The sequence below is a fragment of the Colossoma macropomum genome, unplaced genomic scaffold, assembly GCF_904425465.1.
Source record: "Colossoma macropomum unplaced genomic scaffold, Colossoma_macropomum, whole genome shotgun sequence".
Classification (NCBI taxonomy): domain Eukaryota; kingdom Metazoa; phylum Chordata; class Actinopteri; order Characiformes; family Serrasalmidae; genus Colossoma; species Colossoma macropomum.
Window position 1 is genome coordinate 4,932,861 of NW_023494810.1, and position 19,220 is coordinate 4,952,080.

Below are 19,220 nucleotides of genomic sequence, written 5' to 3' on the forward strand. Positions count from 1 at the left end.
CCACATGCTACAATAACTATTGTATTTTTTTTTACATTTTTGGAAGTTTATTAAATATAAAGTAACTGCATTAACAGAAAAAAAAAACATTTTTTAAATAGTTTGCTGAATGTGTTTACACATTTTACATATATTCACTTAAAAAAATAAAAAATGTCATTTGGCCAGGGTGCCATTTGTTGATATGTACTGTCACTGTCACTTGTAAGTTATTACAAGGAAATGTTTTGTCTTTGCCTGTAAAGTTATTTGTACATGACATTTTGTTCCAACAGTTAGAATATATATATATATATATATATATATATATATATTTTTTTTTTCTTTTTTTTTTCTACACACTCTAAAAGCCTCAATTCTGGTAAAGCTGGGAAAGAATGTCAAATTCAAATAAAAACAGAAAGAAACAAAAAAGCGCAAATAAAAGATATCATGTTTTACTTTATCAATTTATCAGTGCTCATTCTAAAACTATATTTTTATTGGTGGACAATTCTCAGTCCAGCAGTGACACTGAGGTGTTTAAAAACTCCAGCAGCACTGCTGTGTCTGATCCACTCAGACCAGCGCAACACACACTAACACACCACCACCACATCAGTGTTACTGCAGTGCTGAGAATAATCCACCACCCAAATAGTACCTGCTCTGTGGTGGTCCTGACAGTTGAAGGACAGGGTGAAAGGGGACTAACAACAAATGCAAAGAATTACACATAACTATTATGACTGTTAATAATTATATATAACCTTGAATTCTATAAAACACCACACAAATCTTCCACAACTGCTACTGAGGTTGTCAACAGAAAACACTGTACTGCATATGGCGCACAATACCAATTAAACTCTGCCACCTAGTGCAAAATGAAGTTAATGCAGGCTTATTCAATTTAGCAGTTTGAGAAGCTGCTTCAAGTTACAGCAAAACACATCATGTTTATATAAGTTTCTGCCACAATTATGTAAAATAAAACACACATGAGCCACTGTTAAACTCCAATTATGTCAATTTTATTGGACTAACTCTGATAGGTCATGAGAACGATCCTGAGACTTGAAGTGATTTATGTTGTAAAACCAGTACTGCTTCAATTTTATCTTTCTCTGGTATGAAAAAAAACAAAAAAATGTCCCATCGCAAAGCAAAAATATAATAAAAAAAATTAAATTGTACAAAACGGACATTTAAAAAAAAATACTTATACCAAAGGCTCACAATTCCTGTTTATTTTTCTGTGATTTTGAGTCTTTACTGGTTGAGCTTTTTGCTTTGGGTTTTTTGCTTTCTGAGCCATCCACAGTCTTTTTTGACACTACCTTTACTGTCTTCTTATCAACTGACTTCTCCTTTTTGTCCACTGTTTTGGTCTTTGTTTTGGCTGCTGCCTTGTCCTTTGCTTTGTCCACTGTTTTGGCCTTTGCCTTGCCTGTCTCTTTTGTTTTCCCTGCTGGTTTTACTTTCGTTTGAGTTGCTGTTTTGCCAGTTTTATCTGCAGCCTTGGCCTTGGCCTTGGCCTGGTCTTCTTTTTTGACATCCTTGCTGTCAGTCTGTTCCTCAGCACTTTTGCTGGGTTGTTCCTCTGCAGGCATCCTCGTCTCTTCTTTTGGTTTCTCTGCCTCGTCCTGCTTTGCTGTTCTGATAGGCTCTGTGCTTTGTGGTTCTGAGTTTGTGTCAGCATGGCTGTCCTTCTCTGTTTGCTGGAACTCTTCACTAACTGGGCTGGAGAGCATTTTCAGGAGGTCCTCAGCCTGAATTCGCTCCTGAAGAACCAAAAAAATAGAGACTTTAATAGATGCAGATAATATTAATAAATATAAATTGAACTGATTAAAACAGTTCAAAATCCCAATATACACAGATCAGGCATAACATTATGACCACCTCCTTGTTTCTACGCTCATTGTCCATTTTATCAGCTCCACTTACTATAAAGGTGCACTTTAACAATGTAAACGTTCCCTCAAAGGTACAACAGTGGTTTTAAGGTCTGATTGTGAACCTTAAATAAGTTTTTCCAGGTGAAAAGTTCGTATTTGTACCTTTTAATAACCAAATGATTTAAAACAGAACAGTAAAATAAAAGCCTGGAGACGAGACGGGGTGTGTGGAGTCAGTACAGCTTAGAAAATATCATTTCAGTGGATTATGGTACAGATATGTTCCCTGACTAAAGGTACTGAGATGAACCCTTGAGGGTCCTACCACAGTGAAAAGAGGGGCACTGCCCCAGTGACAGTTTACTACCATTATTTCTGAAAGTGTACAGTTAAAATTCAGACATCAAGTTTTTAGCTAGGCAACATATTTGTCTATTTGGTATGAAGCAAACTTTGGACACCAAACGACTACATTTGGGTTACATGGAAAACAGGAGACTTGCCTTCTCGTTATGTTTAGGATCCAGAGTGAACCAGAGGGCTATGGCACATCGCTGCCCCTTGGTCACTGCCCTTACACCATGGGGATTCTCCTTACCAGCACCAAAAGCCACAACTCTACCACACTGAGGCTTCACCACGGCCTTTGAGAGGACAGAACACATACATTCAACATGTCTTTGCACACAAAATTGACTTCTAATTTATCTGTAGAAAAGGGTTTCCTGGCCAAGGCTTAATCTGTGTCCAGGAATTACACAAATAATTATCTCAGGACAACAGTGCCACACTGTGGTCACAACAGGAAGTAAAAATCTTACTGTGACTGTTTTGGCATCCAGCTCTGTGAAGATGAAATCTCCTCCTTCAAAGTCATCATTGAGATAGAGGATGGCACTGAAAACAAAAACAAAGCTGCATGTATCATTATCTATTATTACTTGAATGATAATGAAGTGGCTTCTTAAATCATTATGTAGAGTGTCATGCGCTGACAATGGCCTACCTGTAGTCCCGGTGTGTGTACGCTGGTGGCTCTTTGATACACTCATTAAGTTCTGAGACAAGCAGACAGTTGTCAGCATGCACAGGGTGACTCATGTCCTCTCGTTCATCTTGTTTCTCTGGACAGGAAGAGAGAAAAAGTGTACTTTTCACATAAAATGGACGAACAACTAGGAATGGCCCTGGAACAGTAACTATAAGTGTATTAGTAAAATTAGTAAAGAAAAAGGTATAAAAAGAAGACAACTATGTGACTTTTCTGCTGCAGAAAGAGGACTGTCACATAAAGTAATATAGCAATGGTGTTTCTGTTCTCAATTCATTCTCTTTTGTTTAGTTTTCTTTTCAAAATAATAATAAAGCTAGTAAGACTGATAATCAGCACTGATAACAGCAGCAGTATTGGTAAAATGCTATCAATATTCATCGATATTAAGCAGAAGAGGTGTGAATCTCTAGGCACTTCACAATTTGATTTCATTTGAGTTTTTCCAAAACACAATTATAAAGACTCAATGCATCTGGATTATTAATCTGACTACATCATTTCCCTGCATTTGTCATTAAATAATGTAGTGTTATCTTAGTTGAATTTAACTGTAGTCAGCAATCTGCATGCTTGTTAAGTCTGTAGGATCTCCTTTACTTCACTAAAGCCTTGAGTTCACTACATGACTTTTAGAGTCTGAACAGATTATAAAAGACTGGGCGTCTCACACTTTTTTGGGGTGACTGAAATATTGGAGATCACACTCTAAACCAGAGGTCATTTATAGGCAGACCGCGGTCAGAGTCCAGACCCAGACGCCGTCCTATGCAGACCTGGACCTATAACTGATAAACTATGGAGAATGATTTAATTCGACGGGGTGGTCCTACTTTAATCTGCGTAACTTTCCTAACTTTCCAACGCAGACCAATCGCATGCGTTGTAAATGTCACATGACGCTACTCTGCCAATCAGAGCTGTGCATTACGATGCGTGCTGAGACTCAAATGAGTGACGCACACACAGGGGGACGAGGCGAGAAACAGCAGTCAGAGAAGAAAGTGAGTCAGAGGGAAGTTATTTAACATGATGTGCTCTAAAAAGAGAAAACTGACAATAAATGTTGTTGAAATATGACTGAATTGTACTTTATTTGATTTGATATTCAGTTGTTGACTGTATAAGATGTTGATATAACCACTAGGCTACTTCAGTAAACAGTATATGGCACTGAATCATGATGTAAGTTAGACATTATGATGTTCTGGACCTTTGCTTGAGGAAATTTTCTCTGACTGGACCGTATTGAATTTGAATTAAATACCCCTGCTCTAACCGATTAGGGATCACACACTACTCAACTTTCCAGCTGCTGCTGAACCGAACGGAGCTCACTGTTACTAGGAGATGCAAATAAACAAACGTGGAGCTGCTCCACGGTAAACATGTTTAAGTGAGGATCATGGATTTAAAAATGTGATCAGTGTGGTAAATTTTTTAGAGTTTTAAATGTACATAAACTCGATTGTGCCTTAAACCCAGCTCATTCAAAAGCTTTGCTCCACACAATTCAGGCCCAGCACTTCATCTTACCCTCAACGGCTGAGCGGCAGACCAGATGGGAGTAGGAGAAGTAGAGAGGAGACTCCAGGCTGAAGTAGGACTCCACTACTTTCCGCACCTTCTCACTCAGGTCAAAAAACAGACGAGCACTCTTCAAGGGGAACACTCCCTCCTGACCGAGCTGGGAGAAACAATAGTGGAGTTTTATTAAGTTGGAAAATGACCACCTTTAACATATTCTGACACCAATGTGACCAAGATGAACGGTACTGAATATGATAACTAGTGGAACAGAACCGGCTCATTTTCCACTTGGCCCAAATGTTTGGTGTCCAGATTGTGATTCTTTAGGTTAGTGGTTGAGGTCAAACCACATCCAGCTCTTCATTAAGGTTGCACAGACATGTCAATGTGGTTTAAGACACATATTCTGTAGCATTCATATGCCTGCATGATTTGCAAGCACACCCGTCTGAAATGGCTGCCCACAGAATTCAGCTACATGGTGAAGTTCACCTTTACAGTTCAAAGTAAGTTATAGTGTCCTAAACTGCACTGACAAGTCTGTGCAACCTTAATAAAGACCTGGATGTGGTTTGAGTTGATTGAGAGAAGTTTTTGAGACGTATTTTACACGATTACTACTGTTTATTAACAAGATTAAACTCGTCTCTCTGGCACTAAACTAAAGGCTTTGTTTATACAGCAGGTAAAAGTGGCCCAAATCTGATTTTCTCACTAATTCTGACTTTTGTTCGGCTGTTCACATTTTTTAATGTGATCTGTATGCAACATCAGTCTGAACAGATCAGCTCCTAAACTGACCCACATACACAAAAGAAAAAGGCTTCACGCTGCTTCACGGCTCATCCAGAGGTGAACAATCATGACTATGAATGAACGCCAGTCACTCCCGGAGGATCAGCTTCATCTTCACCAGCATCACAGGAGCCATCATGAAGCTTCACTGACTGACAGCTGGGCTCATCACCCAGAGTGTGTTCGAGCCGTAAAAAGGGCGCGGTCACTTCTTTGGTTCGTGTTCTCGGATTCTTTAAACTTTGCTTTCAGACTTTTTAACTGATATTTGACGCTGCAGTCTCGTTCTCCTGCGGCCGCGTTCGGACATTTCTTTAGAAATCTCTTCAAACACGGAGGGTTTGGATGAATTTATTCTAGTTTTTTTCAACAGAAACATCAGCCTAAATGTTTATGAGTCTCAGCAGCGCAAAATTATGACTGATGTTGAGTTGGATTGACGTAAAAGCTGTATAAATTCCGATCTGGCTGTTCAGACTGAGTCGCATTGCCGCATATCGGATACGTATCGGATTTCAGTACCACATATGAAAGCATCTCAAATCAGAATTGAAAATGTCAGATTCAGAGTGTTTATCTGTTCACACTGACACACAGACACACATCTGTGAAACATATAAAGAAAAAGATCCGATTCGGGCCACTTTTACCTGCTGTGTGAACAAAGCCAAAGAGTCAAAATTCGGACATCAAACAAGTCTTGGCTGATCAATTTCATCTCAGGTAAGTGGAGAAAAGCGTCAATGTGATTTTTCGCTGCACCATTCCTTTAAATGTATTTATCAGATGCGTAAATGCAGCATTATTCATTCCATCAAACAAGTATCCTGAGGTATCCTGAGGTATCTTACCTGTAGAGCCCTGAGAACAGTGACTCCCTGGAACATCTCGCTTGGTGAGTGAGGATTCGGCTGGCCTCTGTAGCCGTCTCCTTTCTGCGCTGCTGCCTATAGGAAAGTTTTCAAGCACATATGACTGTAATGTCCAAAAATATCTAGCACAGGTACATGTCTTGTAACAGTATTATATATTATCTATACTGGTATTCCAGTATTGGCGTCACATTGGTTTTTATTGTATAACTTCTAAGTTCTACAAATAAACTGAGATTTATATGTATGTCCAAGTACTAGAACAGTTTATGCTTGTTTTCAGTAGTCATAAATAACAAAAATGCACATTATATCTATATCCATATCCTAAATAATAAAGTTTACATCTATTTTTATATTTATTTTATTTAGAATGTTTAAAATAATCATTTTGGAAGCCTCACTTGTCATTGACCCATTAACAATTTTTTTCTGGGAGGCTAAACACCTACGCTGGAAAGTCGGAGTAGTTCTCGACATTCATCATCTGCGATGACTCCATCCAGCAGCACTCTCTGTGATCCGTTCAGAGCCGCAGATGTCATGGTAACTGTGACGTCGTCAAACACCCCTTTGTCCGATGATGTTTTATTAGGTACTAAGTGAGACACAATTTATGTCAAGCAGGAACAAAAAAATGTACATTTTCAAAAATGTACAACTCAGATTTGATACATTTCATCAACACTGTTTTCAGGCTGCTCACCATCTTGAATTGTCTTGGCAATGTCTGATGATTCTTTGCTCTTCTCCTCGACTAGCGTCTCAATCTCCTTCATCAGATTGCCGATCTCCTCTGTAATCCGGGCGGCTCTTTCTCTATCTGCCCTGCACACAATACAAAGAGGTACGGTTCTTGATTGATTGACTTCTGACATTTATAAACCTTTAATAAAACCAAGTTCTAATATCGTTTTTATCGTGGTCAGTTCCGCCTCTGCAGCGCCCCATCTGGTTCAACTCTGCTATAGGTGCGGATGACAGTATGCAAATCATATGAAATATGAAAGCATAGGAGCTGAAAGTGAGGAGATAAACACAGTCGCGCTGAGCTAAATACCCCCAGCACCACCTCACAAGGCTGCGATCTGCCAGCTGTCTGTACCAACTGTAAATACCCCAGTTAGTCTGAGCTCAGTTTGGAATAAAAATGTTGGACTGATTAAGTGAGGATTCTTGCGAGTCTCCTTAAAGCTGCCGGTGTTGCATCTGATTCACGTTTCCCTTCACAACTCAGACCCTCAGGCGCGACTCACTGAGCAGAAATCAACGGCAAGCAACACTGGATCTACGGAAAGCGGCACGGTTCAGGAAAGGTTAACGTTAAATGGCCATTGTTACTGACTGTGTCAACCTTTCGTCCGTACAGCCTTTCTCAGGCTTTTTTCCCGCTCTCCATAGTTCCAGTGCTGCTTGCCGTTGATTTCTGTTCAGTGAGTGCGGCGCTCGAGGATCGATATGAAGGGAAACATGAATTTGAGGCGCAACTGAAACGGATGTAACACCGATGAATACCATGAACAGCTTGCAGGGATTTAGGGCTACTGCAGCAAACCCTGGCTGACCGGTGAGTCAAACTGAATGAAACTTAAACAGACAAAGAAATCCACTTCATTCATTCGGAATTCAGTGCATCTAAGAAATCAGGATTCAGGTTATATCGAATATGAACCTGCTGAACAGATAATTAGAAGCTACCTGTCACGGTTTGAGGGATGTTCTACCGTTCGACGCCTCTGCCCCTCGCTGCTAATCATTTTTTGGCACTATGTTAACTCTTCGGCGGTTTGAGTCAGCGGCTCATACTGTTAAGGCTAAAGACGCACTGCCTGATCAGAAACACCTTCCCTCGGTGAAGATGGGGATGGTAGTAGAGAAAAATCGTCAGCCTCGTAAGACTCTCACATGCAAAGTACCGTTTGATTCTGTCTCTCTCCATATTTTCTGGTAGCTAACGTAGGCTAGCTCTAAAAAACACAGCAGCCCAGCCCACCTGGTTTCCCTCGCAGCCCCACCTCAAACCCGTAGATCACTGCAGTGCCCCTCCCAATGTGCCCCTCCCGTTTTTGAGCATTTTTCAAAGTTGAGCCAGGGGTGGAGTTGAAAATAGTGGGGTTACTCCTTAATAAAATAAGACATTATATTGACAGAAATTCTAAAGACTATGTGATTATTTTGACTTTCTCTTTTGAAACATGTTCATTTTTGGTGGGTGGGATGAACTGAACATGAGTTCTGTGCCAAATGCATTTGTAAACTGTTATATTACAACTTCCCATTTTAATTTCACTGTGTGCATCATAGCTGTTTGGGGATTTTATGATTTTGAACTCTTATCTACATGCAGTGTATAAAGGTCTGTGATGTTTCTGCAACAGAAGGCAGACGCCAGCATAAATAAAGCAACAGCGTAACAGTTTAGTAAAGCAGCGACTGTGCAGCCAGTAAAGCTTCAAATCATTATTTAGGTAAAATCTGCTGTTAAGACACTTTAATGAGTGTAAAATATACTCAGATCAGTTTACCACATTATTTTACTAAATTAGTTTGGTTTTAGGTTTTTAATTTCCTTAATGAAATCAAGAATAATGCATAATATTCCTTACTTCTGCTTGTCCCTCAGCTTCTTAGGCATGACATCTTCAGGGGTCCATGTGTCCTGAAAAGAGAATCAGGCAAGTCCGATTATTTCTTACAGAGTAGAAACAGAAAATGGAACATTCTGTAAAACTCTGCTTATGGGACTTACTGGATCGACAAAAGTTACTCCAAAAATTTCATAGCCAAAGTACAGAAGCTCTTTCTCCAGCAGAGACTTCTTGATGTACTGCTGAACAACCTGAGGATAGAAAATAATCATAATCATGTAACGGCGTCAACCCCGTGCGGAACGTCATACATATTCTGAACGTGTTTAATCTCTTATTCATTCATGTTCACTTTTCTCATGAATGTTTAATACTCATACTCAGGCTCATACTCAGTTTTAGAAGGTTTCACATACACCTCGCACTGGCACACGGTGAATAACTGAAACTTTGGTAATCCTATTTTGATGGTCCTCTACAGCTCATCTGCATATGCTCTGATTTTTAAAGGGGAATCAAAATTATTAAATCGTTAAGATGTAAAATCATTCAGAGTGGTTTGATGTGAAATGCTCCATTCTAGAGAAACGTACAGCTTCAGTATTGGGGGTGATAGGAACCAGATGTCGGAGGAGTTTAATGCCTCTTAAAGCTAAAAATAGTCACAAATACTCTCCTGACATTGTTTTATGATAGTTTTGAGACACAAGTTTTGGCCTAAAATGCTTCATGGCAGAGAGATATGTGCAGGGTGTTGTAATGCAAAATAGTCCCTAAAGAATCAAAATGTTGATGATGTTGATGACAGGAACCAGAATTACTGAGTGTTTAATGTCTCTAAAAGCTTTCTTATAGAAAGCTATTACATGAAATGGCTATGGATGCGCTGCCTGATGTCTGAGACACTGTTTTATGATAGTTTTGAGATACAGTTTTGGTATAAAATATATTTTTAAACTTCATTTATGGCAGACAGGTACAAGTAGGGTGTTTTGTGGCAAAAGAGTCCCCAAATAAAACATGTTTTTCAGTTGTTAAGTTTCTCTAGAATGGAGCATTTCACACATCTAAATAACTGAAAGTAAGAGTAAAAGTGTGGAGGTGCTGTGTCCTTCACTCTGTTCTCCTCCTACATGGCCTGCTGTTAGTGTGTGTGTGTGTGTGTGTGCGTGTGTGTTTGTATATGTGTGTGTGTGTGTGTGTGCGTGTGTGTATGTGTTTGTATATGTGTGTGTGTGTGAGGGTGTGTGTGTGTGTGTATGTGTTTGTATATGTGTATGTGTGTGTGAGGGTGGACAACATGGACAGGCTGCTGACTGGCTACAGCTGCTAAAGGAGAACCCTACGCTGGACACTTGTGATATTTTAAACATCTGGTATTTTTACATAAATTATTATGGCTGTATTGATTTAAAAACAATAATGTGGTGGGTCCACCAGACCAATGAGTAACAAACACATCAACACCACACAAGGGTTAAAAAAATTAAAAATGCAAAGATCAGGATTCCCTTTTGGTTAAGGTGTTGGGTTGAGGTTAATGTTGGCATTAAAGTGAGAGGCCAAATAGCAGAAAATGAATTCTGGACTAAGAGGACAAAGTCCTGCAGCTCCAGTTAACAAAAAGCTGACTGTGAGGCTGTTTGGTCAGCACCTCTCTGGCCGAGATGTCTGCAGCCTTGTCCTCGCCGAGCACAACCGAGTAGTATGCCAAGTTCTGCTTCATGACCTCATCCTCAGGATGGAACAGAAGGTAGGTTTTAGCGCTCTCAATGGCCTTCTCATATTGCTCACCTGGGAGGGAGACACAGGGAGAGTGACGGTGTGGAGAGAGTGAGCTACATTGTTCAGTACACAGAAAACAGTGCGCTAGGTCCAGCGCACTCATCAGTTTTACTGGATTTGTGCACTTAAAGAAGAATCTAATTTGTTCAATATGAAAAATAAAGGAAGTAACATACTGTTATAATAGGAAAACTGGAGGTAGTTGAAATGTGAAGGAAGAAAGTCTTCGATTGGCTTGTCTCTTCCAGCAACGGAGGCCAGCTCTACAGCGCAGTTTTGCTTGCAGTTCAGAATGTGTAAGTAGTGATCTGTAGTGAAACATTAAAGCACAGCAACAATCTGAATCAAAGATATGAAATAAAACACAGAATATGAACCCCTAGAAGTTGCAGTAACAAAAGCCTGCTATAATTGTATTTTTAATTACTTCTCATTAATGGCTTTGCCAGAATTTTACTTATTTAGAAGGGGGCCTGGTTACAAGTTGAGAGGGGTAGAGTGGAAGTATTATACCCCAGAGACATCACTACAACCACCATCCAGCCTACTTCACTGTAGCTTCCATAGATATACATACTTAGATGCCACGTTGGGTCCAGCCAGGCACGTCAACAGTGCCGCCATTTTAGGGCGGTCAATATCGCTGCTGGACTGCATTCAGTGCCATTAGAGAGCGGCAGTTTAAGAAAGATACTGTCCAAAATTACACTATTTCAGGAATATTACTCTCAGAAAGTGGGATAGGATTATATAACGGAGGGAACGCAGTGATCCACACTCATGTTTGTGTGATGTTTATTGTTTGTGTGATGTTTATGTAGATATGGCTGTGTGGTTGGTGATGCACAGAGAACCTGTTGATGTGATTGTTTTTCCTCTGGTTTTATATTAAGCTTCTTTCATTTAATAGTCAGTCCAGCGGGTCTTAACTGTATGTAGTAGTTATTTATTTGCAGTGATGGTTAAAGCTTTGTAGGTAGGTTACAGCGTTCCTTAATCCGTGTAGATATTCATAATAGATTAAAGTCAGCACCTTCTTACACAAAGCTGAAGTTAGCTTCTTATTTGCCAGCTTGTTGTTCAAATTTTCCTGTTCCACCTTAAACGGTGCAGCAGTTACATTCAGGTGCCTGAAGCTGCACCATTTAAGGTGGAACGGGAAAATTCGAACAAGAAGCTGGCGAACAGGAAGCCAACTTCAGCTTCGTCCTTCTTACTGTGTTTTGGGGGGGTTATTTTATTTTTATGTGTATTAAGATTAGAAGTGATTCACACATTGACGGATTTGCTGACGTGTGTGAGAGACTGTGTTTCTACCAGAGTGCTAAACTCGGTTTTTAACATCACAGTTATTAAAGAAATAAAAAACAAAAATGCACTGAAACACTTGCCTGTGATAGACTGGAACAGGTCAGCTTTGTACTCCATGTAGTTGTATCCATCATAGTCATAGGCTCCCTCGCACAGCACCCTGCACTCAGCATCAGCAGTGAAATACTCTTCCACAGCTGCCTCAAAGTGATCGATGGCTGAGGCAAACTCATCTGCGCTGTACAGCTTCTTTCCGTCCAGAAACTCTGCCTGAAATGTCATGAGGAACACATCATTTCACCATTAACTGAGGCTTAACGTGTTGATGACAGGAGGACTGGCACTGCCACTTTGACCTAGAGACCAAAGAAACTGCTTCACATCCACATATGTGCTCCACTTGACGGAAAGCCGTTTTACTGAATGCAGCATTTTAAAAAATCATGTTTCATTTAATTTCTAAATCAAAGTAAGTGAACAAATCCACAACAGAGAACGCACTTAAATATTAAACATTTAGTTTCTGTTTATTTGCTGAGTTTAAAAATGTTTCCAATATCAATAGTAAAAAAATCAACAGCAACCCTGCATTAAAATGTGCAGACATGTTCTCTGTAGAGGATAAGTTAACTTGTTTTCACTTGGAAAAACTTGTCATTTGACCAGCGGCACTCAAACTGTGCATATGACTGTTTATGTCGAATAATTACCAGAGTGATTTATTAAGATATTTTCTTTTATAATGAAATGAAGACTTAAATTGTTTTAATGATTGCAATTTTGATAAGCTTTAAAAAAGAGAAAATATAATAAAATAGAAACATCTGAAATGTCAAATGCTGTGATTGTAAACACATTTACTGCAAATATCTATATTCATATAACTGTATTATTATTATTAGTAGTAGTACTAGTTGGATGGCATCAATGAATCAATAATGGCAATGACAATATAATAAAGCAATAGCGTTCAAAGTAACCACCAAAGTAAGGCTTATGAGAGGCCACAGCACACAATCAGCAACTTTGTGACTTCCTCATGAAAACCTAACAAAAAATTTGGGGCCCTTTTCCTTTTTCCAGGGGTGGCTTGTCGTCTCAAACATCTAACTTTATCATTTCTCTCTCCACAACTCCCCATAATCATGTGTGTGTGTGTGTATATGTGTGTATACATATATAACTTAATAATATTATACATATAACTTCATAATATTGTGTGTATATATATATATGTATATATACATATATATATATATATATATATATATATATATATAAAAAACTGTTCTTGTCCAACTTTTCTTGCGCTGTTATCCAGTAACTAAACAGTTAGATCAAGGGTAGTCTGGAAGTGTCCAGCACAGTGATTTTCCTGCTCTTAACACACCTACTAAATCTAGCAATTATATGCTGAGTTCAATCAAGTGTGTTCGAGTAGGAAAACCACCAAACCGTGCAGGACTCTGGCCCTCCTGGACCGGAGCTCGCCACCTCTGAATTGGACCACCTGAACTCCAAATGTTTCCAGGGTAATGAGTCTCAGGAATGCAGTAATCCAGATGAAAGTTCAGAATTAATTAGACCAAAGCCACATAGTAAACAAGTCGAGTTTAGATTTGGCCCCATCATTTGATCAAAAAGTCATCTTACACTGGGGGGTTTCTTTAACCAGCTTAACCTACTTCAGAACATTAATCTTTAATTAATTTCTTGCATAACCATCATGTCAGTAGCTTTCATCCTACCACACACACATACAAGCTAAGGAAACCTACAACTCTTTTACCCCAATACAAAAAACATTCCCTCACTTCTTTATGGAAAAGAAATGTTTATTTCCCCCATAACATAACTGACACTGGAAGGGTCTTCCATAAGGTGGCAGTAAGGGGCAGGCGTAGGATAGCTTCATCATCTTACCATGTGGGGTCTGGCCTCTAGGTCCTTGAAGTCCTCCTCCTTCACACCAGCCATCAGACTGTAGTACTCCAGGTTCTGCCGCATCTCCAAATGATCTGGGTTCGCAACGTAGAATGTATTTGCTGCAGCCACAGCTTTATCGAGCTTGTTTATCTGCATCCACAGGAAGATGAAATTAAGCCAAATGTAACCAGAATACAGACCATATATCCAAAAGTATCCAGACAACCCTTCAAATTAGTGAATTTAGCTATTTTACGGTTCACCCATTAATGTTTAGCCGTTCAACTGGACACACACGGCTTGTATTATCTCCATAGAAAAGCACTGCCAATTGAATAAAGTGCTTTGGAGCAGCTGTACATAAGCCTAAGGTCACCATACCCAATGTAACCCCTTAAAACCCCAGGCTTATTACATACTAAGGTTTATTACTCAGTAACTACAGGGACTTCAGTGCAAACCGGCTGAGTTATTCTTAGGTTATAAAAGCATGACACTCAATAATGAAATCTGGCTCCTGAAAAATAACACTCAATATTCCCATACATATAGATTAACTCAATTCACATGTGGATTAGTTCTAATCCATGTTGGATGATGTTTAGGCGTTCAACTGGACACACACAGCTTGTATAATCTCCATAGAAAAGTACTGGCAATAGAATAAGGTGCTTTGGAGCAGCTGTACATAGGCCTAAGGTCACCATACCCAATGCAGAATGTCAGCTAGAGGGGTAAAAACCTCCTCATGATTAGGCTGATGAAGTGAAAAAGGTTCTCTGGAGAGGTGGATCATCATACAATACATTTGGGATGAGGTGATGTTTGTGATCAAGACATGAGTACCTGACATAAGTAATGCTCTGGTGGTTGAGTGCAATCAAACTCTCACATCAATGTTCAACGTCTAGTGCAGACTTCCCCTGAAGGGTTCAGGCTGCTACTGCAGCAAAGAAGGACAAACTCCCTATTTATTCCATTGATTTTGGATGAAACACTGGATGAGAAGGTGTCCATTAACTTTCGGACATCTTATGATGTCATTAAGTGTTCATTTGCATAGGCATATCTGTTAAAACATTAATTTCATTACAAAGAATATGCCTTTGAGATCTCCTCTTAATCTCTTGCACTTCTCCTAGACATGTTTAACCCCTTAAAACCCCAGGCTTATTACATACTAAGGTTTATTACTCAGTAACTACATGGCCTTCAGTGCAAACCGGTTGAGCTATTCTTAGGTTATAGACTTAATAATGAAATCTGGCTCCTGAAAATGAACAGATTTTCTCATTTGATCAAAATATTCTCACACATAGAGATTAACTTAATTCACGTATGGATCCGGACTCTTAGCTGAATAATATTTCCATAAGAAAAGTATAAGATCTCATATTTTTTTCTTATAGCTCTGCTCTAATTCAGCTCTCTCAGCAGTCCATAAGTGTAGAAGGAGAACTCAAGCTTTTCTCATTCATCACCAGAACTTCTCACAATGCTGGTGTTCATCTCCTCTTTTCTCCTAAGTTTTAGGAGAAAGAATTGAGAAGTCAGTGATGTTTCACTGATACAATCTAGATCTGCTCTGTTTCTCTGAGAGAGTCTCAAGACAGTCATTACACTACCGTGCAGGCCTGCAGGCAGAGCTTAGCTCCACAGCCTGTTCGCTGTTTAAAGGCCTCAAAATGTGAACAGAGGAATAAAAACTAGTCTTAATATCACATCTATACTCTAATATGCCAGTGGTTTGGATCATTTAAAGGAAAAAGCGTTTCTAAAGTATTCAACAGAAATGTGTCTCAACATGACCGCTTTGCTATCGTTAGACTCCACCTAAAGACCTAAAGACGTGGCACCTAAACCTCAGTTTGGGGGGCTGGGGGGGGCTGAGGAAGAGATTCACCAAAACGAGTCAGAAACAGTCAAATAAACGGCCGTTTATCTTGTGAAATAGTGACAAAAACATAACATTTTCCCCGGCATCTGCCCAGAAGTGTCCTTGTGGAGATAAACTGTAAACTTCTATGGTAGCAAACGGTCCAATGATGACTCGCCTCCATCTAACGTTACTGAGCAGCAGTGATTCTCCTGCTGAACTTAGACGCCTTTAAAAGCACTTTACCTTGAAATAAGCCACTTGCAGGTAATTGTAAGGGGTTCTCTTCTTGAACTCCAGCTCAATATCGTCGCCAACTTTGTGCAGAGAAGGTGGTCCCAGTTTCTCGCTTTCGCAGGAGCTCACACACTCCGCCCGCTTCAAAACTTTCTGGAAAAACCCTAAATCTTCCACCGAGCCAGCCCCAGGAATCGGCGCCCCGACGCCGGGAATGGCTTCCTCGAAGGCGGTGTGGTTGGCGCAGGCCAGCCGGCACTCGGTCCGGACCTTACGGACCATGCTCTTATGCTTCAGAGCCCGCTCCATGTGCAGGATGACCGACAGCCAGTCCTGCCTGTAATAGGCTTCCAGTGCATTATCAAACAGAAGGTCGTACGGCTCCAAACCCCCATTGAACTGCACAGTACCTGAGGTGTAGTCCAAAACAGACAAAGTTAGGGTCGCTAGGAACGCCGTGGCCCACATGTTGGAGACTGAGGGCTCTGCAGGAGCAGACTGGAGACACCACATCCACAGCTCCTGCCTGGAAGGGGGAAACTTTGTCGCTGGAGGTGGAGCTAGTTTGGGGGCTGCTTTGGAAACCGGGCCCTGTAGTGCTCCATCTACTGCAGGCCCAGGGATTGACTGACTAAACCCTCCAGAGGCGAATTAACTTATTTATCAGTGTTACAAACACCGTTTTCAGTTAAATGGGAACGAATCTTAACTAATTATGTATTAAAGGATCATAGAAGGATTCACAACATACGGACATACACCGATCGGGCATAACATTATGACCACCTCCTTGTTTCTACACTCATTGTCCATTTTATCAGCTCCACTTACTATATAGGTGCACTTTGTAGTTCTACAGTTACAGACTGTAGTCCATCTGCTTCTCTGCATACTTTGTTAGCCCCCTTTTACCCTGTTCTTCAGTGGTCAGGACCCCCAAGGACCCTCACAGAGCAGGTACTATTTGGGTGGTGGATCATTCTCAGCACTGCAGTAACACTGACGTGGTGGTGGTGTGTTAGTGTGTGTTGCGCTGGTCTGAGTGGATCAGACACAGCAGTGCTGCTGGAGTTTTTAAAACACTGTGTCCACTCACTGTCCACTCTATTAGACACTCCTACCTTGTCAGTCCACCTTGTAGATGTAAAGTCAGAGACGATAGCTCATCTGCTGCTGCACAGTTTGTGTTGGTCATCCTCTAGTCCTTCATCAGTGGTCACAGGACGCTGCCCACAGGACGCTGTTGGCTGGATATTTTTGGTTGGTGGACTATTCTCAGTCCAGCAGTGACACTGAGGTGTTTAAAAACTCCAGCAGCACTGCTGTGTCTGATCCACTCAGACCAGCACAACACACACTAGCACACCACCACCTCATCAGTGTTACTGCAGTGCTGAGAATGATCCACCACCCAAATAGTACCTGCTCTGTGAGGGTCCATGGGGGTCCTGACCACTGAAGAACATGGTAAAAGGGGGCTAACAAAGTATCAGAGAAACAGATGGACTACAGTCTGTAACTGTAGAACTACAAAGTGCACCTATATAGTAAGTGGAGCTGATAAAATGGACAATGAGCGTAGAAACAAGGAGGTGCTCATAATGTTATGCCTGATCGGTGTACATACATTCACACTGATGTTCACATATACTTGTCAAGAACTAACAACAGACTTGAAAAACAATAACCTGGATGGAAGGGAGGAGATTCAATTTAAATTCAATTATACCACATTTTCAAAGCATTATTGACATTGCTGGACTCCAACTTTAAACAAATTTCTTCTTCTGTAGTCTCAAATTATGTGTTATTTCTTCCATATTATTCCCATAGATGCTGACTCATATGTTGGGGCTGCAGTTTTCAGCCAATTAACAGTTATACCTTTAATGGCTGCTACAAATAAAATTTGGAGAAGGTAGGTTTGGCACCTATTATCAAATCTCTGGTGGACAACTAACAATGACACTAAACGTTCTTTAAGGATTGGAATATCAAAGACAGAGTTAACAGCATTGTAGATATCCTCGCAATACTTCCTCAGTTCGCTTCAGTTTCCCCACAATTCCTCCAGCAACTACTCGATGAAGATGAGCCAATCCTCTTGGTTATATATGGTGTTCTGAAGTATTTAGCAATGAGCTTCCATTTGAATGCCCTCCAGCTACTAGAGCAGGTAATTAAATGACACTCGGAACAGATATCTTTCCAATTTTCTACTGAAACCTCTGTCTGCAGTTGGGTTTCCCACTTATGCTTAATGTACAGAAGCTCCTTTTAGACTCACAGAAAAACAGCCAATGCTAGCATTTAACATTGCCCAATCAAGACATTGTCCTGAAGTTCCCCTCAATTTAGCTTAGTCAAAAATTCTATTTAAAAACTCAGATTTTTTAAGTACTCTAGTCTCAGTTAGGTCAGCATAAAAGTTTAAGTTACTTACGGCGAATGTTTTTGCCTTATAAATTAAAATAGCTACTCAGTTCTTTCCCCCAGTTTAGTAGAAGGGGAATTTCACTGATTTAAGAGTTTGATATAAATTCAGTATTACCTTACGAGGTGTATGTGAATGAATCTTGACTGAATTTGCATTAAATAACCATCCAAAACCTTTTCATATAACGTTAGTAACTTTCTGTGAGGGAGCTTTAGAGGCATTAAACTCTTCAGATGTCTGGTTCCTATCACCCCCACTGTAAACACTTCTGACCCTCACTTTCTTTAGAATGGAAAATTTCACACCAAAACACTCTGAATGACTTCTTTGTTTACATCTTAATGATTTGATTATGCTGAAAGTTTGGAAAATCAGTGGAATTATCCTTTTACTAAACTGGGGGAAAGAACTGAGTAGCTATTTCAATTTATAAGGCAAGAACATTCGCTGTAAGCAACTTAAACTTTTATGCTGACCTAACTGAGACTAGAGTACTTAAAAAATCTGAGTTTTTAAATAGAATTTTTGACTAAGCTAAATTGAGGAGAACTTCAGGACAATGTATTTACCGGGCAATGTTAAATGCTAACGTTGGCTGCTTTTCTGTGAGCCTAAAAGGAGCTTTTGTAGTGTGAGTGTGAGTGTGGTAATGGTAGTGTTTTTTTTTAGCACCATGGCCCATTTGTAGCACCATGGCCCATTTGTTGAGGGTTGTTGAGGCAGACTGGAGATCCCATGCCTGGGGTTCCAACATGAGGGGTAAGCTTGTTGCTGAAAGTGGAGCTAAAACAGTAAAAAAAGTCAGGTCAGCCTAAAATAAGTCAAACTTCTCCATAGCTTTTTTTTATTAACTTACATTAGTTAAAATTCCACTACACTCTTAAAACCAATGGTTCTTTAGTAAAGAAAATGGTTCTATATAAAACTATGAA

The 19,220-nt window shown here is 40.1% G+C and overlaps 1 protein-coding gene across 1 annotated transcript; it reads right to left on the reverse strand.

Annotated features, from left to right (window-relative positions):
* Positions 1-991: 991 nt before the first annotated feature.
* On the reverse strand, positions 992-16,384 carry p3h1 (prolyl 3-hydroxylase 1). The gene is made up of 15 exons (XM_036560026.1): positions 15,861-16,384; positions 13,736-13,888; positions 11,893-12,082; positions 10,678-10,809; positions 10,371-10,510; positions 8,878-8,967; positions 8,735-8,787; positions 6,835-6,956; positions 6,581-6,726; positions 6,108-6,203; positions 4,468-4,618; positions 2,887-3,004; positions 2,702-2,777; positions 2,384-2,524; positions 992-1,763 (listed from the first exon to the last, which is right to left on the reverse strand). Exons 1-15 carry the CDS (start codon positions 16,362-16,364, stop codon positions 1,215-1,217), a joined length of 2,661 nt encoding a protein of 886 aa, XP_036415919.1. The 5' UTR covers positions 16,365-16,384; the 3' UTR covers positions 992-1,214.
* Between the last annotated feature and the right edge of the window lie 2,836 nt (positions 16,385-19,220).